Here is a 17,802-nt window from a genome sequence, read left to right on the forward strand (position 1 = left end):
CCTGCCACCACGCCCGGCTAATTTTTTTTTTTTTTTTTTGGTATTTTTAGTAGAGACGGGGTTTCACCGTGTTAGCCAGGATGGTCTCGATCTGCTGACCTCGTGATCCGCCCTCCTCGGCCTCCCAAAGTGCTGGGATTACAGGCGTGAGCCACTGCGCCCGGCCAAAGAAGGATTTTTTAAGGCATCAACCAAAAGCAGAGTATTCTATATATTACGTGGTTACCTTTTTGTGGTCTTTCTAAAAACTCAGGGAAAATAAAACTGCCTTATAATGAATATAATGAGAGTGAATGATCTGCTTCTACACATAAGGCTATCCAGTTAAGAATGGGGGAAAAGCCGGGCGCGGTGGCTCACGCCTGTAATCCCAGCACTATGGGAGGCGGAGGCAGGCGGATCACGAGGTCAGGAGATCGAGACCATCCTGGCTAACACAGTGAAACCCCGTCTCTACTAAAAATACAAAAAAATTAGGCGGGCGTGGTGGCGGGCGCCTGTAGCCCCAGCTACTGGGGAGGCTGAGGCAGGAGAATGGCGTGAACCCGGGAGGCGGAGCTTGCAGTGAGCCGAGATCGCGTCACTGCACTCCAGCCTGGGGCGGCAGAGCGAGACTCCGTCTCAAAAAAAAAAAAAAAAAAAAAAAAAAAAAGAATGGGGGAAAAAATGGAATAAAAGCTCTCCAGCCGTAGATAACAGGCTGAAGTACTGTTCATAGGACAGATCTCTTCGCTATTTTCACCTGGAATTCTCCTCTGTGAACTCTGCACCAGATTTCTGTGGAGAGAACCCCAGATCGGTTGGGTGGTCCTTCTGATGGGTCTGGATAAACCCCTGTACAGCTGACTTAACCAAGAAGGGAAGTACATGTTGGAGCCACACGATGGCGAAAAACAATCACGAATCCCACGCTGCCGGTAGTTAAAAGTCAGTTTTGGAAATACACAGAAATCCCTTAAAATTCCAGGAGTTCCCACTCTCTTCTCGAATATTTTAAGTCCTCCTCCGCACAACATTCGAGTACACGTGTCTAGAAACAAGACAAATCTCCAAGGTCTCTGGGGTGCTTGCTGGAGTGGAGATGAGGGAAAGACCTTTCCCTGAATCTTAAAGCATCAGTTTGCACTTCTACTCAACAAGTCGGCAGCCAAAAGTGACGACGAGAGAGCGACTCCAAACAGCAGCGCCAGGCGCGAGCCCAAGACAACCAGAGGCGGTCACTAGGTATACGACGCTTCTCGAGAGGCTCTCGCGGCCAGAACCGGAAAACAAGGAGTAACAGTCGCGTTTCAAATCTCGCAGACCTGCTGGCCGATCTCGAGTCTTCCGAAAAAGGAAGGCGAGCAAAGCCAAAATGCTCCCAGAGCCCGAACCCAAACACAGATCGCCGCTGGGGTCCAAGCGCCCTCCAACTCCGCCCGCTAGTACCCAAGATTACGGGGAAGGAATTCAACGAATCAGTGGTGAGGTGCGGCCGCCATGCTTACTACGGGCGGAAATTTGAGAGAAAGCTTTGCACCGGTAGGAAAACCGACGAGCAACCGAGCACGATTGGAAAGGTTTACGATAGTGGTTCAGTGGCTCGGCCTTGCCCTCAGTTAAAATGGCAATTTTAGTTGCTTCACTGATACGGAATCGGCGAGGCGCCAAGGACGCTTCCTGCGTCGTGCCGCAGAGCGACTCGGGAAACGATTTTAAACTGAAGAGGCGGCGGAGGGCCGAATTGCCTTTTATCAACGGCTTGATTTCAGAGCTGGGCTGGTCTCTGACAGGCTCAGCTGGAGAGGGACGGGTTGGGACGCACTGTCTTTTTGCCCTTTCCCCTCCGCGAGCAGAAGCTGACTCCGCTGGAGCGAGGGTCGCAGAGCTGGGTGAGCGGAAATGTCCCTCCCAGAGTGAAGTCGCAGGGCCCGCACCGCGCCTGAGGGAGCGGAGGTCTTCCTGGGTGCGTTTGTGTCTCTTGTGAACCCACTTGTGGTGGAGCGAGAGGGAATTTGGGAGGGCCAGGGGTTAGTCTGGCCTCTGTCTTAGCTGTCATTTTGGCGGGTTTTTTTTTTTCTTCTTCTTCAGGGGATTTCAGTCTCCACATAGTTTTGGAGCCGGACTTTTGAAGAATGATTCATGAATCCGGAATGGGTGACAGCGTCATCACGGCGTTTTATTGGTAAAAATGCTTTGTATTGGTCCCGGACCTGCTTTAACTTTGTATTTGCCCTGTTGTGTGGTCATTATCTTACAATACTTGCGTGTTGAGGTGTGTTTAAACACTACATGCTTAACACCCGGCTAAGTATTGGCATTGGGGCGATTGGATTTAGGTATTGGTGGCAATGTAGAAAAGTGATCAAGTCAGAGCCCCTTCACGGACTAACCGCAAGAGAAACAACAAAGCTTTACTTGTGTGCTGTGAACCACAACTGCAAGTGGAATTGTCAAGAGAACTAGCCCTGCCAAGCTCTGGAAAACTTCTGAGGATATGGCACATGGAAAATGGATAAGATTTACTGAGACAAACGGGAGTAGAGAATTGTTTTTAATTGGCGATAAGGTGAATAAAAAGGCAGGGAGAACAGTAGAGTGATCATCTGTCTAGAGTAAGGAGTGCATGTTTGGGTATAGGGCTGTCATTTAACCTCTTAAAGAATTGTCTACTGGAACTTTCTTCACTCCCACCCCCCCACCCCCCAATGTTGTATACAAAACCTTAGAGGAAGTGTGTGCAGAATGTTGGATTTTGGAAAGGCTAATGTCCATGGATCTTGGGGTAAGAACTGAAGTAGTAGAAAATGAACCAGGATAGGATCAGATAATAAGATCAAATACAGTAGTGCCTCGAAAGCCAGACAGGAATTCTGATTCGACTTCATATAGATGTGTGAGAACTGTTATGGGATCTCAAGCAAGGTAATGATAAAAGTGGTGACAACGAAAGACTGATGATGGATTAGGGAAAGGGGCTAAGACTGGGAACAAGATAAGTAGCTATAAGTGAAAATGAAAGTGAAGCCCACATCTAAGAGAACAAGTGTATATCTTTTTAAGAAATAGGTCAGAGGCCAGGTGTGGTGGCTTATGTCTGTAATCCAGCACTGGGAGGCCAAGGCAGGCGGATCACCTGAGGTCAGGAGTTCAAGACCAGCCTGGCCAACATGGTGAAACCCCATCTCTACCAAAAAATACAAAAATTAGCCAGGCGTGGTGGTGCACACCTGTAGTCCCAGCTACTCGGGAGGCTGAGGCAGGAGAATCACTTGAACCTGGGAGGTGGAGGCTGCAGTGAGCCAAGATTGCACCACTGCACTCCAGCCTGAGAGACAGAGTGAGACTCTGTCTTCAAAAAAAAAAAAAGAAATATGTCAGAATTTGATGATAAAGTTAACAAAGTTAACTTTTTAGATGTAAAGGTGATGTTGAAGGAAGAGTAAAAGATGATGAAAGTTTTTTTAGTGGGGAAAGAAAATGAAAAGGAAGAATGCAATTATTACTGAGCAAAACAGAGTACAGTAGTTGGCAAAGAAAGATTGAATGAGGTGAAGTGATGATTAGTTTTGAACTTAATGAGTTTGACAACATGAAAGTTTACCATCTTATAGGAAGTTGGAAATGCAGGACTGGGTTGCAGCTGTAATGGTCTGAAGATAGAGATTTAGGAGTCATACAGAATGATTATTTTCCTATGTAGAATGAATGATTTTCAGAGTCTGGGGCCACCTACTATTGGAACATGAGGAAAAAAAAAGAATCAGTAAATAAATTGGAACTATAAAAAGTAAGGAAGAGAAAAGCCCCTGAAAAATGGAATGTCAGAGGAAACAAGGTCCCAGAAAGTTTAGATGAGTAAGGATGAACAAACTTGATCAACAAAGTATTTGGCCATGGTTTTGGCAAAAACAGTGATCTTCAAAAGTGCAGTTTCTTTGTAGTGATAGATGGAAAAAAGAGATTGCTGAAGATTTCTAGTAAAATACTTATTAGTAACTGGAGGCAATAGGTGTAGACCACATTTCCAGGAGATTGGTCTCAGAAGGAATGAGACGAATTGGATTTAAACACAAATTTTTAATGTTAGAAATACTAGAATATGCTTGGCAGTGAAAGAAAAGGATCCTGTATAGGAGTGATTAAAGATGATAGGTGAAGTACAGCCTCGTGTGGTGGTGCACGCTTGTAGTCCCAGCTACTCGAGAGGCTGAGGTGGGAGGATCGCCTGAGCCCAGGAAGTGGAGGCTGCAGTGATATCGAGCCACTGCACTCCAGCCTGGACAACAGAGTGAGACCTTGTCTCAAAAAAAAAAAAAAAAAAAAAGCTGAAGTACACAAAAGAGATGGTGTCCAGGGGAGATACAAGTAAGAGGACCTCTTTGCTTCCGATTGTAAGGAAGAGTATTGGGACAGTAATATATTGAATCAAGGTATATTTATAACCTCTTGATTATTGTGCTGGGCAAAAATTACACATTCTTGAGTGTGAGATGAGAAGGTAAAATAAGTATAAATCATTTGCTAGTCTTTAATTCGTGGATTGGGCTATTTTATGTTAACATTAAATACTCAAAGGACATGTTTTTTCAAAACCATCCCTCTTAGTGCTGATAGTCTTTTTCTCACCTACATTTATTGCTAGACTTTTTAAAGTCACCTAAACTTTAAAATCTTTTTGGAATTCGTAGCATTTCTCTTTTAAGGAGTCAAATTCAGCAGGGCTTATGTTGCCTCATAATTGATCCCTGTTTAAAAGGCAACGTGAAAGAAGTAGTTAAGTGCACTCATTGCAGAGTTAGACTGTCTGGATTCAAATCCTGACTCTTCCACTCTAACTTGTTGACTTTGGCAAGTTACTTAACTTGTCTGGTTTCCTGTTTGTCAGCTGGGAGCATGATCTACTTCATGGGGTTGTTTGAAGATTAAATGAGAAAATATTTATAAAGGGCTTAGAAGAGTACCTGAAACATGATTAATGCTCAATAAGTGTTAGCAATTATTGTACTAAGTAACAAATTTGAAGGAAACATTCTCTGTAAGTAGGATTGATTAAAATTCCCTTTGAAATAGGTAATTCAATATGCATTTAAAGCTAGGATGCTTTAGAATAGCTGCTTTAAATTGTGTGGTGTCTGCTGTAGAGTCATGTATTCACCACAGTCAAGTTACGGTTCCATCACCACAAGGATTCTTGTGTTGCCTTTTTATAGTCACATTTATGTCCCTCCCACCCTCTTCCCTTTCCCTAATCTCTGTCAGCCACTCATCTGTTCTTCATTCTTTTAACTTTGTCATTTTAAAAATGTTAAATGTATGAAATTTTATATGTGACCTTTTTGGATTGGCTTTAACATCCAAGTTGTTGCATGTATCAGTAATTTGTTTCTTTTTATTGCTGAGTACTATTACATGGTGTGGATGTACCACAGTTTATTTAATCATTCACCCACGGAGTTATTTTCAATTTTTGGCTATTATGAATAAAGCTACTATGAACATTTGTAAAAATAAATAAATAAATTGTGTGGTATATGAACTTGCTCTGGACGTTATTTGAGCTTTAAGGACAAATAATGCTACATGTTTAGTTTATGTATTTATTTATTTATTAATTAGAGAGGGTCTCACTCTGTTGCTCAGGCTAAAGTGCAGTGGTGTGATCATAGCTCACTGCAGCCTCAAACTCCTGGGCTCAAGCAGTCCTCCTGCCTCAGTCTCTGGAGTGGCTATGACTACCACCATGCCAGGCTAATTCTTTTTTTTTTTTTGAGAGATAGGGTCTTGCTATGTTGTCCATGCTAGGACTACATGTTTAATTTATGGAGTTTTGTGCAAGATATAAATGGTGTCCTAGTCTAACATATTGAAATTGAAGTTACAGATTAAATCTGAAGTCCGAAATGCCCCATAACATGAATCTTTTTGAGCACTGACATGATGCTGGAAGGAAATGTTCACTGGAGCATTTTGGATTTCAGATTTTTGGATTAAGGATGCTTGACCAGTGTAATACAAATATTCCCAAATTTGAGAAAATCTGAAATCCAAAAACACTTTTGGTCCCAAGCATTTTGGATAAGGAATGCTCAACCTGTGCTATTTTAAATATAATACTATTTAAATATGGGCCAGGTGCAGTGGCTCACACCTGTAATCCCAACACTTTGGGAGGCTGGTGGATCACCTGAGGTCAGGAGTTCAAGACCAGCCTGGCCAAGTGGTGAAATACTGTCTCTACTAAAAATACAAAAAAACAAACAAAAAATTAGCCAGGCGTGGTAGCGGGCAGCTGTAATCTCAGCTACTCAGGAGACTGAGGCAGGAGAATTTCTGGAGCCTGGGAGGCAGAGGTTGCAGTGAGCCGAGATCATGCCATTGCACTCCAGCCCAGGCCAACAACACCGAGACTCCATCTCAAAAAATAAAATAAAATAAGTAAATATAGTAATATAACTTTTTATTTGTAGAAAACTTTTCAAAAGGGTAATTGTGTAGTAGCTGAGACTAATAACTTTTTTTTTTTTTTTTTTTTTTTTGTTGAGATGGAGTCTTGCCCTGTCTCGCCCAGGCTGGAGTGCAGTGGTGTGCTCTCGGCTCACTGAAGCCTCCACCTCCCAGGTTCAAGCGATTCTCCTGTCTCAGCCTCCTGAGTAGCTGGGACTACAGGTGTGTGCCACCATACCCGGCTAATTTTTGTTTTTTTAGTAGAGATGGAGTTTCACCACGTTGGTCAGGCTGGTCTCAAACTTCTGACTGCAGGTGATCCACTTTTCCTCGGCCTCCTAAAGTGCTGGGATTATAAGTGTGAGCCACTACACCTGGCTGAGACTAATCATAACTTTGAAATGATAATTCCTTTTAATGAAAATTGTATTTTAATTTTGTGTTTTTTTCTTGAGAGGTTCTTGCTCTGTCACCCAGGCTGGAATTCAGTGTCATGATCACATCTCACTGCAGCCTTGACCTCCTGAGCCATGCAGTCCTACTTCAGCCTCCTGAATAGCTGGGACCACAGGTGTGCACCACCACACCTGGCTAGTTATTTTTTATTTTTTGTAGAGATGGAGTCTCACAGTGTTGCCCAGGCTGGTCTCAGACATCTGGGCTCAAGTGATCCACCTGCTTCAGCCTCCCAAAGTGTTGGGATTACAGTCATGAGCTACCATGCCTGGCCCTAATTTGGAAGTTCTATGAAATACTTCTGTTTAATTGAACCAATACTTGTTTAACAATTAAAGGACACTCAGCCTTGTATTTGGGTAATTATACAAGAGAAATATAAAGCATGGTTTCAGTTACAGTAGCTTAGTTTTACTGAGGATACAAGAAATACATGCTAAAAAATGGTACAAGGAAGTATATGAACGGGGCTAAAATGAGTGGTACAGACTGGGTGATTGAGGAAAGCTATGTGTGCTGGTATATCTCCAAGGATTTTGTAGAACATTCTTGAGGGATTTTTTTCAGACTTACTTAGAGATGAGAGCTCATTCAGCACACACACACACACATGCATACTCTGCTTCCAGGAATGAGCCACTGATAACAGATAACAGATAAAAATGTATGTCATGGATATTTCAGGACCAAAAGGTTAAAAACACCCTAGTTTGAAAGGAGATCAAATTTCTAGCATGGTCCTAAAGGAGGTGAGATGGGAAAAGGACACTTAAGATAGGAAATACAGTTGAGAAGCAAACACATGAAGATAAGAATATGTTTATGTCCCAGGTTGGAGAGGAGAATTAGGAAGATAAGGAGAAGCTGAATTAGAAAGACCTTAAGCCCAGCAGAAGAGTTTAGGATTTGTCTTGTTACTGTAAAGGTTTTTGCATAGATAAAAATAAAGTGCTATTTTTGGAAGAATGGATTACTCTTAGATACGGAGAACTCTTAGTTGTGGCTAAGGAATTAGCTTTGTGAAGGGATGACAGATTTTTTTTTTTAACATTTTTAAAAAATTTATTTTTTTATTATACTTTAAGTTCTAGGGTACATGTGTACAATGTGCAGGTTTGTTACATAGGTATACATGTGCCATGTTGGTTTGCTGCAGCTATCAACTCATCATTTACATTAGGTATTTCTCCTAATGCTATCCATCCCCCAGCCACCGACCCCCCCGACAGGCCCCGGTGTGTGATATTCCCCACCCTGTGTCCAAGTGTTCTCATTGACCAATTCCCACCTATGAGTGAGAACATGCAGCGTTTAGTATTCTGTCCTTGTGATAGTTTGCTGAGAATGATGGTTTCCAGCTTCATCCATGTCCCTGCAAAGGACATGAACTCATCCTTTTTTAATGGCTGCATGGCATTCCATGGTGTATATGTGCCACATTTTCTTAATCCAGTCTATCATTGTGGACATTTGGGTTGGTTCCAAGTCTTTGCTATTGTGAATAGTGCCACAATAAACATATGTGTGCATGTGTCTTTATAATAGCATGATTTATAATCCTTTGGGTATATACCCAGTAATGGGATGGCTGGGTCAAATGGTATTTCTAGTTCTAGATCCTTGAGGAAATCGCCACACCAACTTCCACAATGGTTGAACTAGTTTACAGTCCCACCAACAGTGTAAAAGCATTCCTATTTCTCCACATCCTCTTCGGCATCTGTTGTTTCCTGAATTTTTAATGATTGCCATTCTAACTGTTGTGAGATGGTATCTCATTGTGGTTTTGATTTGCATTTCTCTGATGACCAGTGATGAAGAGCATTTTTTCATGTGTCTGTTGGCTTCATAAATGTCTTCTTTTGAAAAGTGTCTGTTCATATCCTTTGCCCACTTTTTGATGGGGTTGTTTGTTTTTTTCTTGTAAATTTGTTTAAGTTCTTTGCAGATTCTGGATATTATCCCTTTGTCGGATGGGTAGATTGCAAAAATTTTCTCCCATTCTGTAGGTTGCCTGTTCACTCTGATGGTAGTTTCTTTTGCTGTGCAGAAGGTCTTTCGTTTTTTTTTTTCTTTTTTTGAGACGGAGTCTTGCTCTGTCACCCAGGCTGGAGTGCAGTGGCACCATTTTGGCTCACTGCAACCTCTGCCTCCTTGGGTTCAGCGATTCTCCTGCCTCAGCCTCCCAAGGCTGGGATTATAGGCACACGTCACCACACCTGGCTAATTTTTGTATTTTTAGTAGAAATAGCGTTTCACCATATTGGCCAGGCTGGTCTCGAACTCCTGACCTTGTGATCCACCTGCCTCAGCATCCCAAAGTGCTGACATTACAGGTATGAGCCACTGTGCCTGGCCTGGTCTTTAATTAGATCCCATTTGTCTATTTTGGCTTTTGTTGCCATTACTTTTGGTGTTTTAGTCATGAAGTCCTTGCCTATGCCTGTGTCCTGATTGATAGTGCCTCGGTTTTCTTCTAGGGTTTTTATGGTTTTAGGTCTAACATTTACATCTTTAATCCATCTTGAATTAATTTTTGTATAAGTTGTAAGGAAGGGATCCAGTTTCAGCTTTCTACACATGGCTAGCCAGTTTTCCCAGCACCATTTATTAAATAGGGAATCTTTGTCCCGTTTCTTGTTTTTGTCAGGTTTGTCAAAGATCAGATGGTTGTAGATGTGTGGTGTTATTTCTGAGGCCTCTGTTCTGTTCCATTGGTCTATATCTCTGTTTTGGTACCAGTACCATGCTGTTTTGGTTACTGTGGCCTTGTAGTATAGTTTAAAGTGAGGTGGCATGATGCCTCCAGCTTTGTTCTTTTTGCATAGGATTGTCTTGGCAATGTGGGCTCTTTTTTTGATTCCGTATGAACTTTAAAGTAGTTTTTTCCAATTCTGTGAAGAAAGTCATTGGTAGCTTGATGGGGATGGCATTGAATCTATAAATTACCTTGGGCAGTATGGCCATTTTCACGATATTGATTCTTCCTATCCATGAGCATGGAATGTTCTTCCATTTGTTTGTGTCCTCTTTCATTTTGTTGAGCAGTGGTTTGTAGTTCTTGAAGAGATCCTTCACATCCCTTGTAAGTTGGATTCCTAGGTATTTTATTCTCTTTGTAGCAATTGTGAGTGGGAGTTCACTCATGATTTTGCTTTCTGTTTGTCTGTTATTGGTGTATAGGAATGCTTGTGAATTTTGCACATTGATTTTGTATCCTGAGACTTTGCTGAAGTTGCTTATCAGCTTAAGGAGATTTTGGGCTGAGACTGTGTGGTTTTCTAAATATATAATCATGTCATCTGCAAACAGGAACAATTTGACCTCCTCTTTTCCTAATTGAATACCCTTTATTTCTCTCTCTTGCCTGATTGCCCTGGCCAGAACTTCCAACAGTATGTTGAATAGGAGTGGTGAGAGAGGGCTTCCTTGTCTTGTGCCAGTTTTCAAACGGAATGCTTCCAGTTTTCGCCCATTCAGTATGATATTGGCTGTGGGTTTGTCATAAATAGCTTTTATTATTTTGAGATATGTTCCATCAATGTCTAGTTTATTGAGAGTTTTTAGCATGAAGGGCTGTTGAATTTTGTTGAAGGCCTTTTCTGCGTCTATTGAGATAATCATGTGGTTTTTGTTGTTGTTTCTGTTTATGTGATGAATTACATTTATTGATTTGCGTATGTTGAACCAGCCTTGCATCCCAGGAATGAAGCTGACTTGATCATGGTGGATAAGCTTTTTGATGTGCTGCTGGATTCAGTTTGCCAGTATTTTATTGAGGATTTTTGCATCAATGTTCATCAGGGATATTGGTCTAAAATTCTCTTTTTTTGTTGTGTCTCTGCCAGGCTTTGGTATCAGGATGATGTTGGCCTCATAAAATGAGTTAGAGAGGATTCCCTCTTTTTCTATTGATTGGAATAGTTTCAGAAGGAATGGTACCAGCTCCTCTTTGTACATCTGGTAGAATTTGGCTGTGAATCCATCTGGTCCTAGACTTTTTTTAGTTGGTAGGCTATTGATTATTGCCTCAGTTTCAGAGCCTGTTATTGGTCTATTCAGAGATTCGACTTCTCCCTGGTTTAGTCTTGGGAGGGTGTATGTGTCCAGGAATTTGTCCATTTCTTCTAGATTTTCAAGTTTATTTGCGTAGAGGTGTTTATAGTATTCTCTGATGGTAGTTTCTATTTCTGTGGGATCGGTGGTGATATTCCCTTTATCATTTTTTATTGCATCTATTTGATTCTTCTCTCTTTTCTTCTTTATTAGTCTTGCTAGCGGTCTATCAATTTTATTGATCTTTTCAAAAAACCAGCTCCTGGATTCATTGATTTTTTGAAGGGTTTTTTTGTGTGTCTATCTCCTTCAGTTCTGCTCTGATCTTAGTTATTTCTTGCCTTCTGCTAGCTTTTGAATTTGTTTGCTCTTGCTTCTCTAGTTCTTTTAATTGTGATGTTACAGTGTCAGTTGTATATCTCTCCTGCTTTCTCTTGTGGGCATTTAGTGCTATAAATTTTCCTCTGCACGCTGCTTTAAATGTGTCCCAGAGATTCTGGTACGTTGTGTCTTTGTTCTCATTGGTTTCAAAGAACGTCTTTATTTCTGCCTTCATTTCGTTATTTAACCAGTAGTCATTCAGGAGCAGGTTGTTCAGTTTCCATGTAGTTGTGTGGTTTTGAATGAGTTTCTTAATCCTGAGTTCTAATTTGATTGCACTGTGGTCTGAGAGACAGTTTGTTGTGGTATCTGTTCTTTTACATTTGCTGAGGAGTGCTTTACTTCCAATTATGTGGTCAATTTCAGAATAAGTGGGATTTGGTGCTGAGAAGAATGTATATTCTGTTGATTTGGGGTGGAGAGTTCTGTAGATGTCTATTAGCTCCACTTGGTGCAGAGCTGAGTTCAAATCCTGGATATCCTTGTTAACCTTCTGTCTCGTTGATCTGTCTAATATTGACAATGGGGTGTGAAAGTCTCCCATTATTATTGTGTGGGAGTCTAAGTCTCTTTGTAGGTCTCTAAGGACCTGCTTTATGAATCTTGGTACTCTTGTATTGGAGATATATATATATATATATATATATTAGTTAGCTCTTCTTGTTGAATTGATCCCTTTACCATTATGTAATGGCCTTCCTTATCTCTTTTGATCTTTGTTGGTTTAAAGTCTGTTTTATCAGAGACTAGGATTGCAACCCCTGCTTTTTTTTGCTTTCCATTTGCTTGGTAGATCTTCCTCTATCTCTTTATTTTGAGCGTATGTGTGTCTCTGCATGTGAGATGGGTCTCCTGAATACAGCACACTGATGGGTCTTGACTCTTTATCCAATTTGCCAGTCTGTGTCTTTTAATGGGGGTATTTAGCCCATTTACATTTAAGGTTAATATTGTTATGTGTGACTCTGATCCTGACATTATGATGTTAGCTGGTTATTTTGTCCATTAGTTGATGCAGTTTCTTCCTACCATTGATGATCTTTACAATTTGGCATGTTCTTGCAGTGGCTGGTACCGGTTGTTCCTTTCCACGTTTAGTGCTTCCTTCAGGAGCTCTTGTAAGGCAAGCCTCGTGGTGACAAAATCTCTTAGCATTTGCTTGTCTGTAAAGGATTTTGTTTCTCCTTCACTTATGAAGCTCAGTTTAGCTGGATATGAAATTCTGGGTTGAAAATTCTTTTCTTCAAGAATGTTGAATATTGGCCCCCACTCTCTTCTGGCTTGTAGAGTTTCTGCTGAGAGATCTGCTGTTAGCCTGATGGGCTTCTCTTTGTGGGTAACCCAACCTTTCTCTCTGGCTGCCCTTAACATTTTTTCCTTCATTTCAACCTTGGTGAATCTGACAAATAAGTGTCTTGGGGTTGCTCTTCTTGAGGTGTATCTTTGTGGTGTTATGTATATTTCCTGAATTTCAATGTTGGCCTGCCTGGCTAGGTTGGAGAAGTTCTCCTGGATAATATCCTGAAGAGTGTTTTCTAGCTTGGTTCCATTCTCCCTGTCACTTTCAGGTACACCAATCAAACGTTGATTTGGTATTTTCACATAGTCCCATATTTCTTGGAGGCTTTGTTTGTTTCTTTTTACTCTTTTTTCTCTAATTTTGTCTTCTTGCTTTATTTCATTAATTTGATCTTCAGTCACTGATGTCCTTTCTTCCATTTGATCGAATTGGCTTTTGAAACTTGTGCATGCATCATGAAGTTCTTGTGCCATGGTTTTCAGCTCCATGAGGTCGTTTAAGTTCTTCTCTACACTGTTTATTCTAGTTAGCCATTCGTCTAACCTTTTTTCAAGATTTTTAGCTTCCTTGCGGTGGGTTACAACATGCTCCTTTAGCTCTGAGAAGTTTGTTATTACCGACCTTCTGAAGCCTATTCTGTCAACTCATCAAAGCCATTCTCCATCCAGCTTTGTTCTGTTGCTGGCGAGGGGCTGTGATCCTTTGGAGAAGAGGCGCTCTGGTTTTTAGAATTATCAGCTTTTCTGCTCTGGTTTCTCCCCATCTTTGTGGTTTTATCTACCTTTGGTGTTTGATGTTGGTGACCTACAAATGGGGTTTTGGTGTGGATGTCCTTTTTGTTGATGTTGATGCAATTCCTTTGTGTTGGTTAGTTTTCCTTCTATCAGTCAGGTCCCTAGGCTTCAGGTCTGTTGGAGTTTGCTGGAAGTCCACTCCAGACCCTGTTTGCCTGGATATCACCAGCGAGGCTGCCGAACAGCATTTTGCAGAACAGCAAACATTGCTGCCTGATCCTTCCTCTGGAAGCTTTGTTCCAGAGTGGCACCTGCCTGTGTGAGGTGTCAGTCGGCCCCTACTGGGAGGTGTCTCCCAGTTAGGCTACACAGGGGTCAGGGACCCACTTGAGGAGGCAGTCTGTCTGTTCTTAGCGCTCAAATGCCATGCTGGGAGAACCACTGCTCTCTTCAGAGCTGTCAGACAGGGACATTTAAGTCTGCAGACTTTTCTCCTGCCTTTTGTTCAGCTATGTCCTGCCCACAGAGGTGGAGTCTATAGAGGCAGTAGGCCTTGCTGAGCTGCGGTGGGCTCCGCCCAGTTTGAGCTTCCTGGCCACTTTGTTTACCTACTCAAGCCTCAGCAATGGCAGACGCCCCTCCCCCCCGCGAGGCTGCTGTCTCGCAGGTCAATCTCAGACTGCTGCGCTAGCAGCGAGCAAGGCTGCATGGGCGTGGGACCTGCCAAGCCAGGCACGGGAGAGAATCTCCTAGTCTGCTGGTTGCCAGGACCATAGGAAAAGCGCAATATTTGGGTGGGAGTGTCCCGTTTTTCCAGGTACAGTCTGTTATGGCTTCCCTTGGCTAGGAAAGGGAAATCCCTGGACCCGTTGCGCTTCCCAGGTGAGGCAATGCCCCGCCCTGTTTTGGCTCACCCTCCATGGGCTGCACCCACCGTCCAACCAGTCCCAGTGAGATGAACCACGTACCTCAGTTGGAAATGCAGAAATCACCTGTCTTCTGCGTCAATCACGCTGGGAGCTGCAGACTGGAGCTGTTCCTATTCAGCCATCTTGGAACTGGATTCGACAGATTCTTGAAAGAAAAACTCAGTAGAATGTGCTTAATGACTATATGTTAAAGAATGAAGGTGGGGGACTACATGAATTTAAGTTAACTTAGCAAATTGACAGGAATTTGAAAATGGATCAGTTAGCTTTTCGAAGGTGGAAAAGAAGTTGAATTTAGTTTTGAACATACACTGTTTTCGAGGTATCTGTAAGATATACATAAAAGTGGGCTATAGCCAATGAGGAATATAGGACTGGGGATAGGGAGGGGAAAAGAAAGAAAGAGAAAGGATTCCTTTAGAGTGAGGAAAGGAATCAGTGAAACTGTAAGTGTGAATTAACTTTTTAGTGCTTAAAATTCTGGTTTTATTTCTTCTTATGTAGACAGACCATGGATTCTTACGACACACCAGAATCAACTCCTAGTGCATCCTCAAGACCTGAAGATTACTTTATAGGTGCCACTCCTCTGCAGAAACGATTAGAATCAGTCAGGAAGCAGAGTTCATTTATCCCGACTCCACCTCGAAGGAAAATTCCCCAGTGTTCGCAGTTGCAGGTATGCTTTTTGTGTTCCTTCGTGTTAGTCAATAATTGAGAATATCCGTGAACAAAACATTTCAATTTTTGTAACTATAGTATTCTTAGTATCTTCTTAACCCCTCAGCTAATAAAATAAATGAGAAATAAACAATTTCATAACGATCAGCGCTACCTCTTTTATGTCTTTGATTTGTTTTTTATATTTGTATTTATTTATTTATTTTGAGACGGAGTCTCACTCTGTGGCCCAGGCTGGAGTGCAGTGGCACGATCTCGGCTCACTGCAAGCTCTGCCTCCTGGTGGCCATTCTCCTGCCTCAGCCTCCCCAGTAGCTGGGACTACAGGCACCCGCCACCATGCCCAGCTAATTTTTTGTATTTTTTAGTAGAGACGGGGTTTCACTGTGTTAGCCAGGATGGTCTCGATCTCCTGACCTCGTGATCCGCCCACCTCAGCCTCCCCAAGTGCTGGGATTACAGGCATGAGCCACCGCACCCGGCCTGTTTATTTATTTTTAAAGTAATTTTCAAACATACAACCCATATATACCAGGAGTTTTTATGTATTTTAACCTCCTTTAATCTGAATCATGTCCACGGTATTTTTTTTTTAACTTTTATTTCAAGTTTAGGGGTATATGTACAGGACGTGCAGGTTTGTTATCTAGGTAAACGTGCGTCATGGGGGTTGGTTGTACAGATTATTTCATCACCCAGATGTTAAGCCTAATATCCATTAGTTATTTTTCCTGCTTCTCTCCTTCCTCCCACCCTCCACCCCGATAGGCCTCAGCATGTGTTGTTCCCCTCTATGTTTCCATGTTCTCATCATTTAGCTCCCACTTATAAGCGAAAACATGTGGTATTTGGTTTTCTGTTCCTTTACTTGTTGATTAGGGATAATGGCCTCCAGCTCCATCCATGTTCCTGCAAAGGATATGATCTCATTCATTTTTATGGCTGCATAATATTCCATGGTGTATATGTACCACATTTTCTTTATCCAGTCTGTCATTGATGGGCATTTAGGTTGATTCCATGTCTTTGCTATTGTGAATAGTGCTGCAGTGAGTATACGCATGCATGTGTCTTTATGGCAGACCGATTTATATTCCTTTGGGTATATACCCAGTAAGGAGATTGGTGGGTCACATAATATTTCTGTCTCTAGGTCTTTGAGGAATTGCCACACAGTCTTCCACAATGGTTGAACTAATTCACACTCCTACCAACAGTGTATAAGCATTCCTTTTCCTCCACAACCTCACCAGCATCTGTTATTTTTTGACTTTTTATTTTTCTCCACAACCTCACCAGCATCTGTTGTTTTTTTTACTTTTTAATAATAGCCATTCTGACTGATGTGAGAGAGTATCTCATTGTGGTTTTGATTTGCATTTCTCTAATGATGAGTGATGTTGAGCTTTTCTTCATATGATTTTTGGCCTCATGTATGTCTTCTTTTGAGAAGTGTCTACTTATGTCCTTTGCTGACTTTTTAATGGGGTTTTTTGTTTGTTTGTTTGTTTATTTTTAAGGGAGTATCTCACTCTGTCACCCAGGCTAGAGTGCAGTGGCACGATCTTGGCTAACTGCAACCTCCGCCTCCCAGATTCAAGCGATTCTTCTGCCTCAGCCTCCCGAGTAGCTGGGATTGCAGGCATCCACCACCATGCCTGGCTAATTTTTTTGTATTTTTAGTAGAGACAGTGGTTCACCATGTTGTCCAGGCTGGTCTGGAACTCTTGACCTCAGGTGATCCACCCTCCCCGCCCTCTCAAAATGCTGGGAGTCTTGCTCTGTCACCCAGGCTGGGGTGCAATAGTATGATCTTGGCTCACCGCAACCTCTGCCTCCTGGGTTCAAGCGATTCTCTTGCCTCAGCCTCCCAAGTAGCTGGCACTACAGGTGCCTGCCACCACGCCCAGCTAATTTTTTTGTATTGTTAGTAGAGACGGGGTTTCACCATTTTGGCCAGACTGGTCTCGAACTCCTAACGTTATGATCTGCCCGCCTCGGCCTCCCAAAGTGCTGGGATTAGAGGTGTGAGCCACCACACCTGGCCTGGCCCATTTTTTTTCTTTAAATTTGTTTAAGTTCCTTATTGGTGCTGGATAGTAGACCTTTGTCAGATGCATGGTTTGCAAAAATTTTCTCCCATTCTGGGTTTTCTGTTTACTCTACTGATAGTTTCTTTTGCTATGCAGAAGTCCTTTAGTTTAATTAGATCCCATTTGTCAATTTTTGCTTTCATTGCAATTGCTTTTGGCATCTTTGACATGAAATATTTGCCTGTACCTATGTCCTGAACGGTATTGCCTAGGTTGTCTTCCAGGGTTTTTATAGTTTTGCGTTTTACATTTAAGTCTTTTTTTTTTTTTTTTTTTCCCCAGGTTGGTACATTGCAGACACTGCACTCCCCCGGTTCACCTCGTCCTTCTCTGCCTCACCTATGAACGTGAGCCACCGCGCCCGGCTTACATTTAAGTCTTTAATCCACCTTGAGTTAATTTTTGTATATGGTATATGGTACAAATGAAGTGTTTTTGTTTTTAATGGTAACTGTGGTTCTAATAGAGCATGGCAAAAAATATTCCCAAGTATCTCTTTTTTTTTTTTTTTTTTTTTTAGACTAGTCTAGCACAGTACTGAGAAGGGGGAAAGGGGAAAGAGTAGAACAAGGAATTGGAAACAAGGAGTTTGATCTATAACTGATTGTGAACAATGAACTGAGATAACTCACTACCTTTGGACCAGCCCCCAAGTATCTTTTTATTTAATCTGTTGAATTGGGCATGGTTTCATAGAGTAGATTCGCTACCAATTTCTCTCTCTTTTTTTTTTTTTTTTTTTTTTT

At 42.0% G+C, this 17,802-nt stretch overlaps 3 protein-coding genes across 7 annotated transcripts in view; 2 read left to right on the forward strand and 1 right to left on the reverse strand.

The window, feature by feature from the left end:
* The window catches only part of DARS2 (aspartyl-tRNA synthetase 2, mitochondrial), a 34,204-nt gene extending 32,929 nt beyond the window's left edge, over positions 1-1,275 (reverse strand). For both annotated transcript variants that reach the window (XM_032160953.2, XM_058442876.1), the window contains exon 1: positions 743-1,275. In XM_032160953.2, coding sequence (XP_032016844.1) covers positions 743-1,016 — 274 coding nt within the window. In that variant the 5' untranslated portion in view covers positions 1,017-1,275. The remainder of the gene's footprint in view (positions 1-742) is intronic.
* CENPL (centromere protein L) overlaps positions 1-17,802 on the forward strand; it is a 69,284-nt gene that overhangs the window by 31,589 nt on the left and 19,893 nt on the right. For 2 of the 4 annotated variants that reach the window (XM_058442879.1, XM_058442877.1), the window contains exon 3: positions 14,787-14,961. In XM_058442879.1, coding sequence (XP_058298862.1) covers positions 14,794-14,961 — 168 coding nt within the window. In that variant the 5' untranslated portion in view covers positions 14,787-14,793. Of the gene's footprint in view, positions 1-1,337; positions 1,469-1,812; positions 1,946-14,786; positions 14,962-17,802 lie in introns of those variants that run through there. The other 2 variants (XM_058442878.1, XM_058442880.1) reach the window with 2 other exon arrangements.
* Positions 1,499-2,160, forward strand: LOC116473219 (uncharacterized). The gene is made up of 2 exons (XM_058442881.1): positions 1,499-1,871; positions 2,071-2,160. Exons 1-2 carry the CDS (start codon positions 1,604-1,606, stop codon positions 2,109-2,111), a joined length of 309 nt encoding a protein of 102 aa, XP_058298864.1. The 5' UTR covers positions 1,499-1,603; the 3' UTR covers positions 2,112-2,160.

This window comes from Hylobates moloch, unplaced genomic scaffold, assembly GCF_009828535.3.
Source record: "Hylobates moloch isolate HMO894 unplaced genomic scaffold, HMol_V3 SCAFFOLD_8, whole genome shotgun sequence".
Lineage (NCBI taxonomy): Eukaryota > Metazoa > Chordata > Mammalia > Primates > Hylobatidae > Hylobates > Hylobates moloch.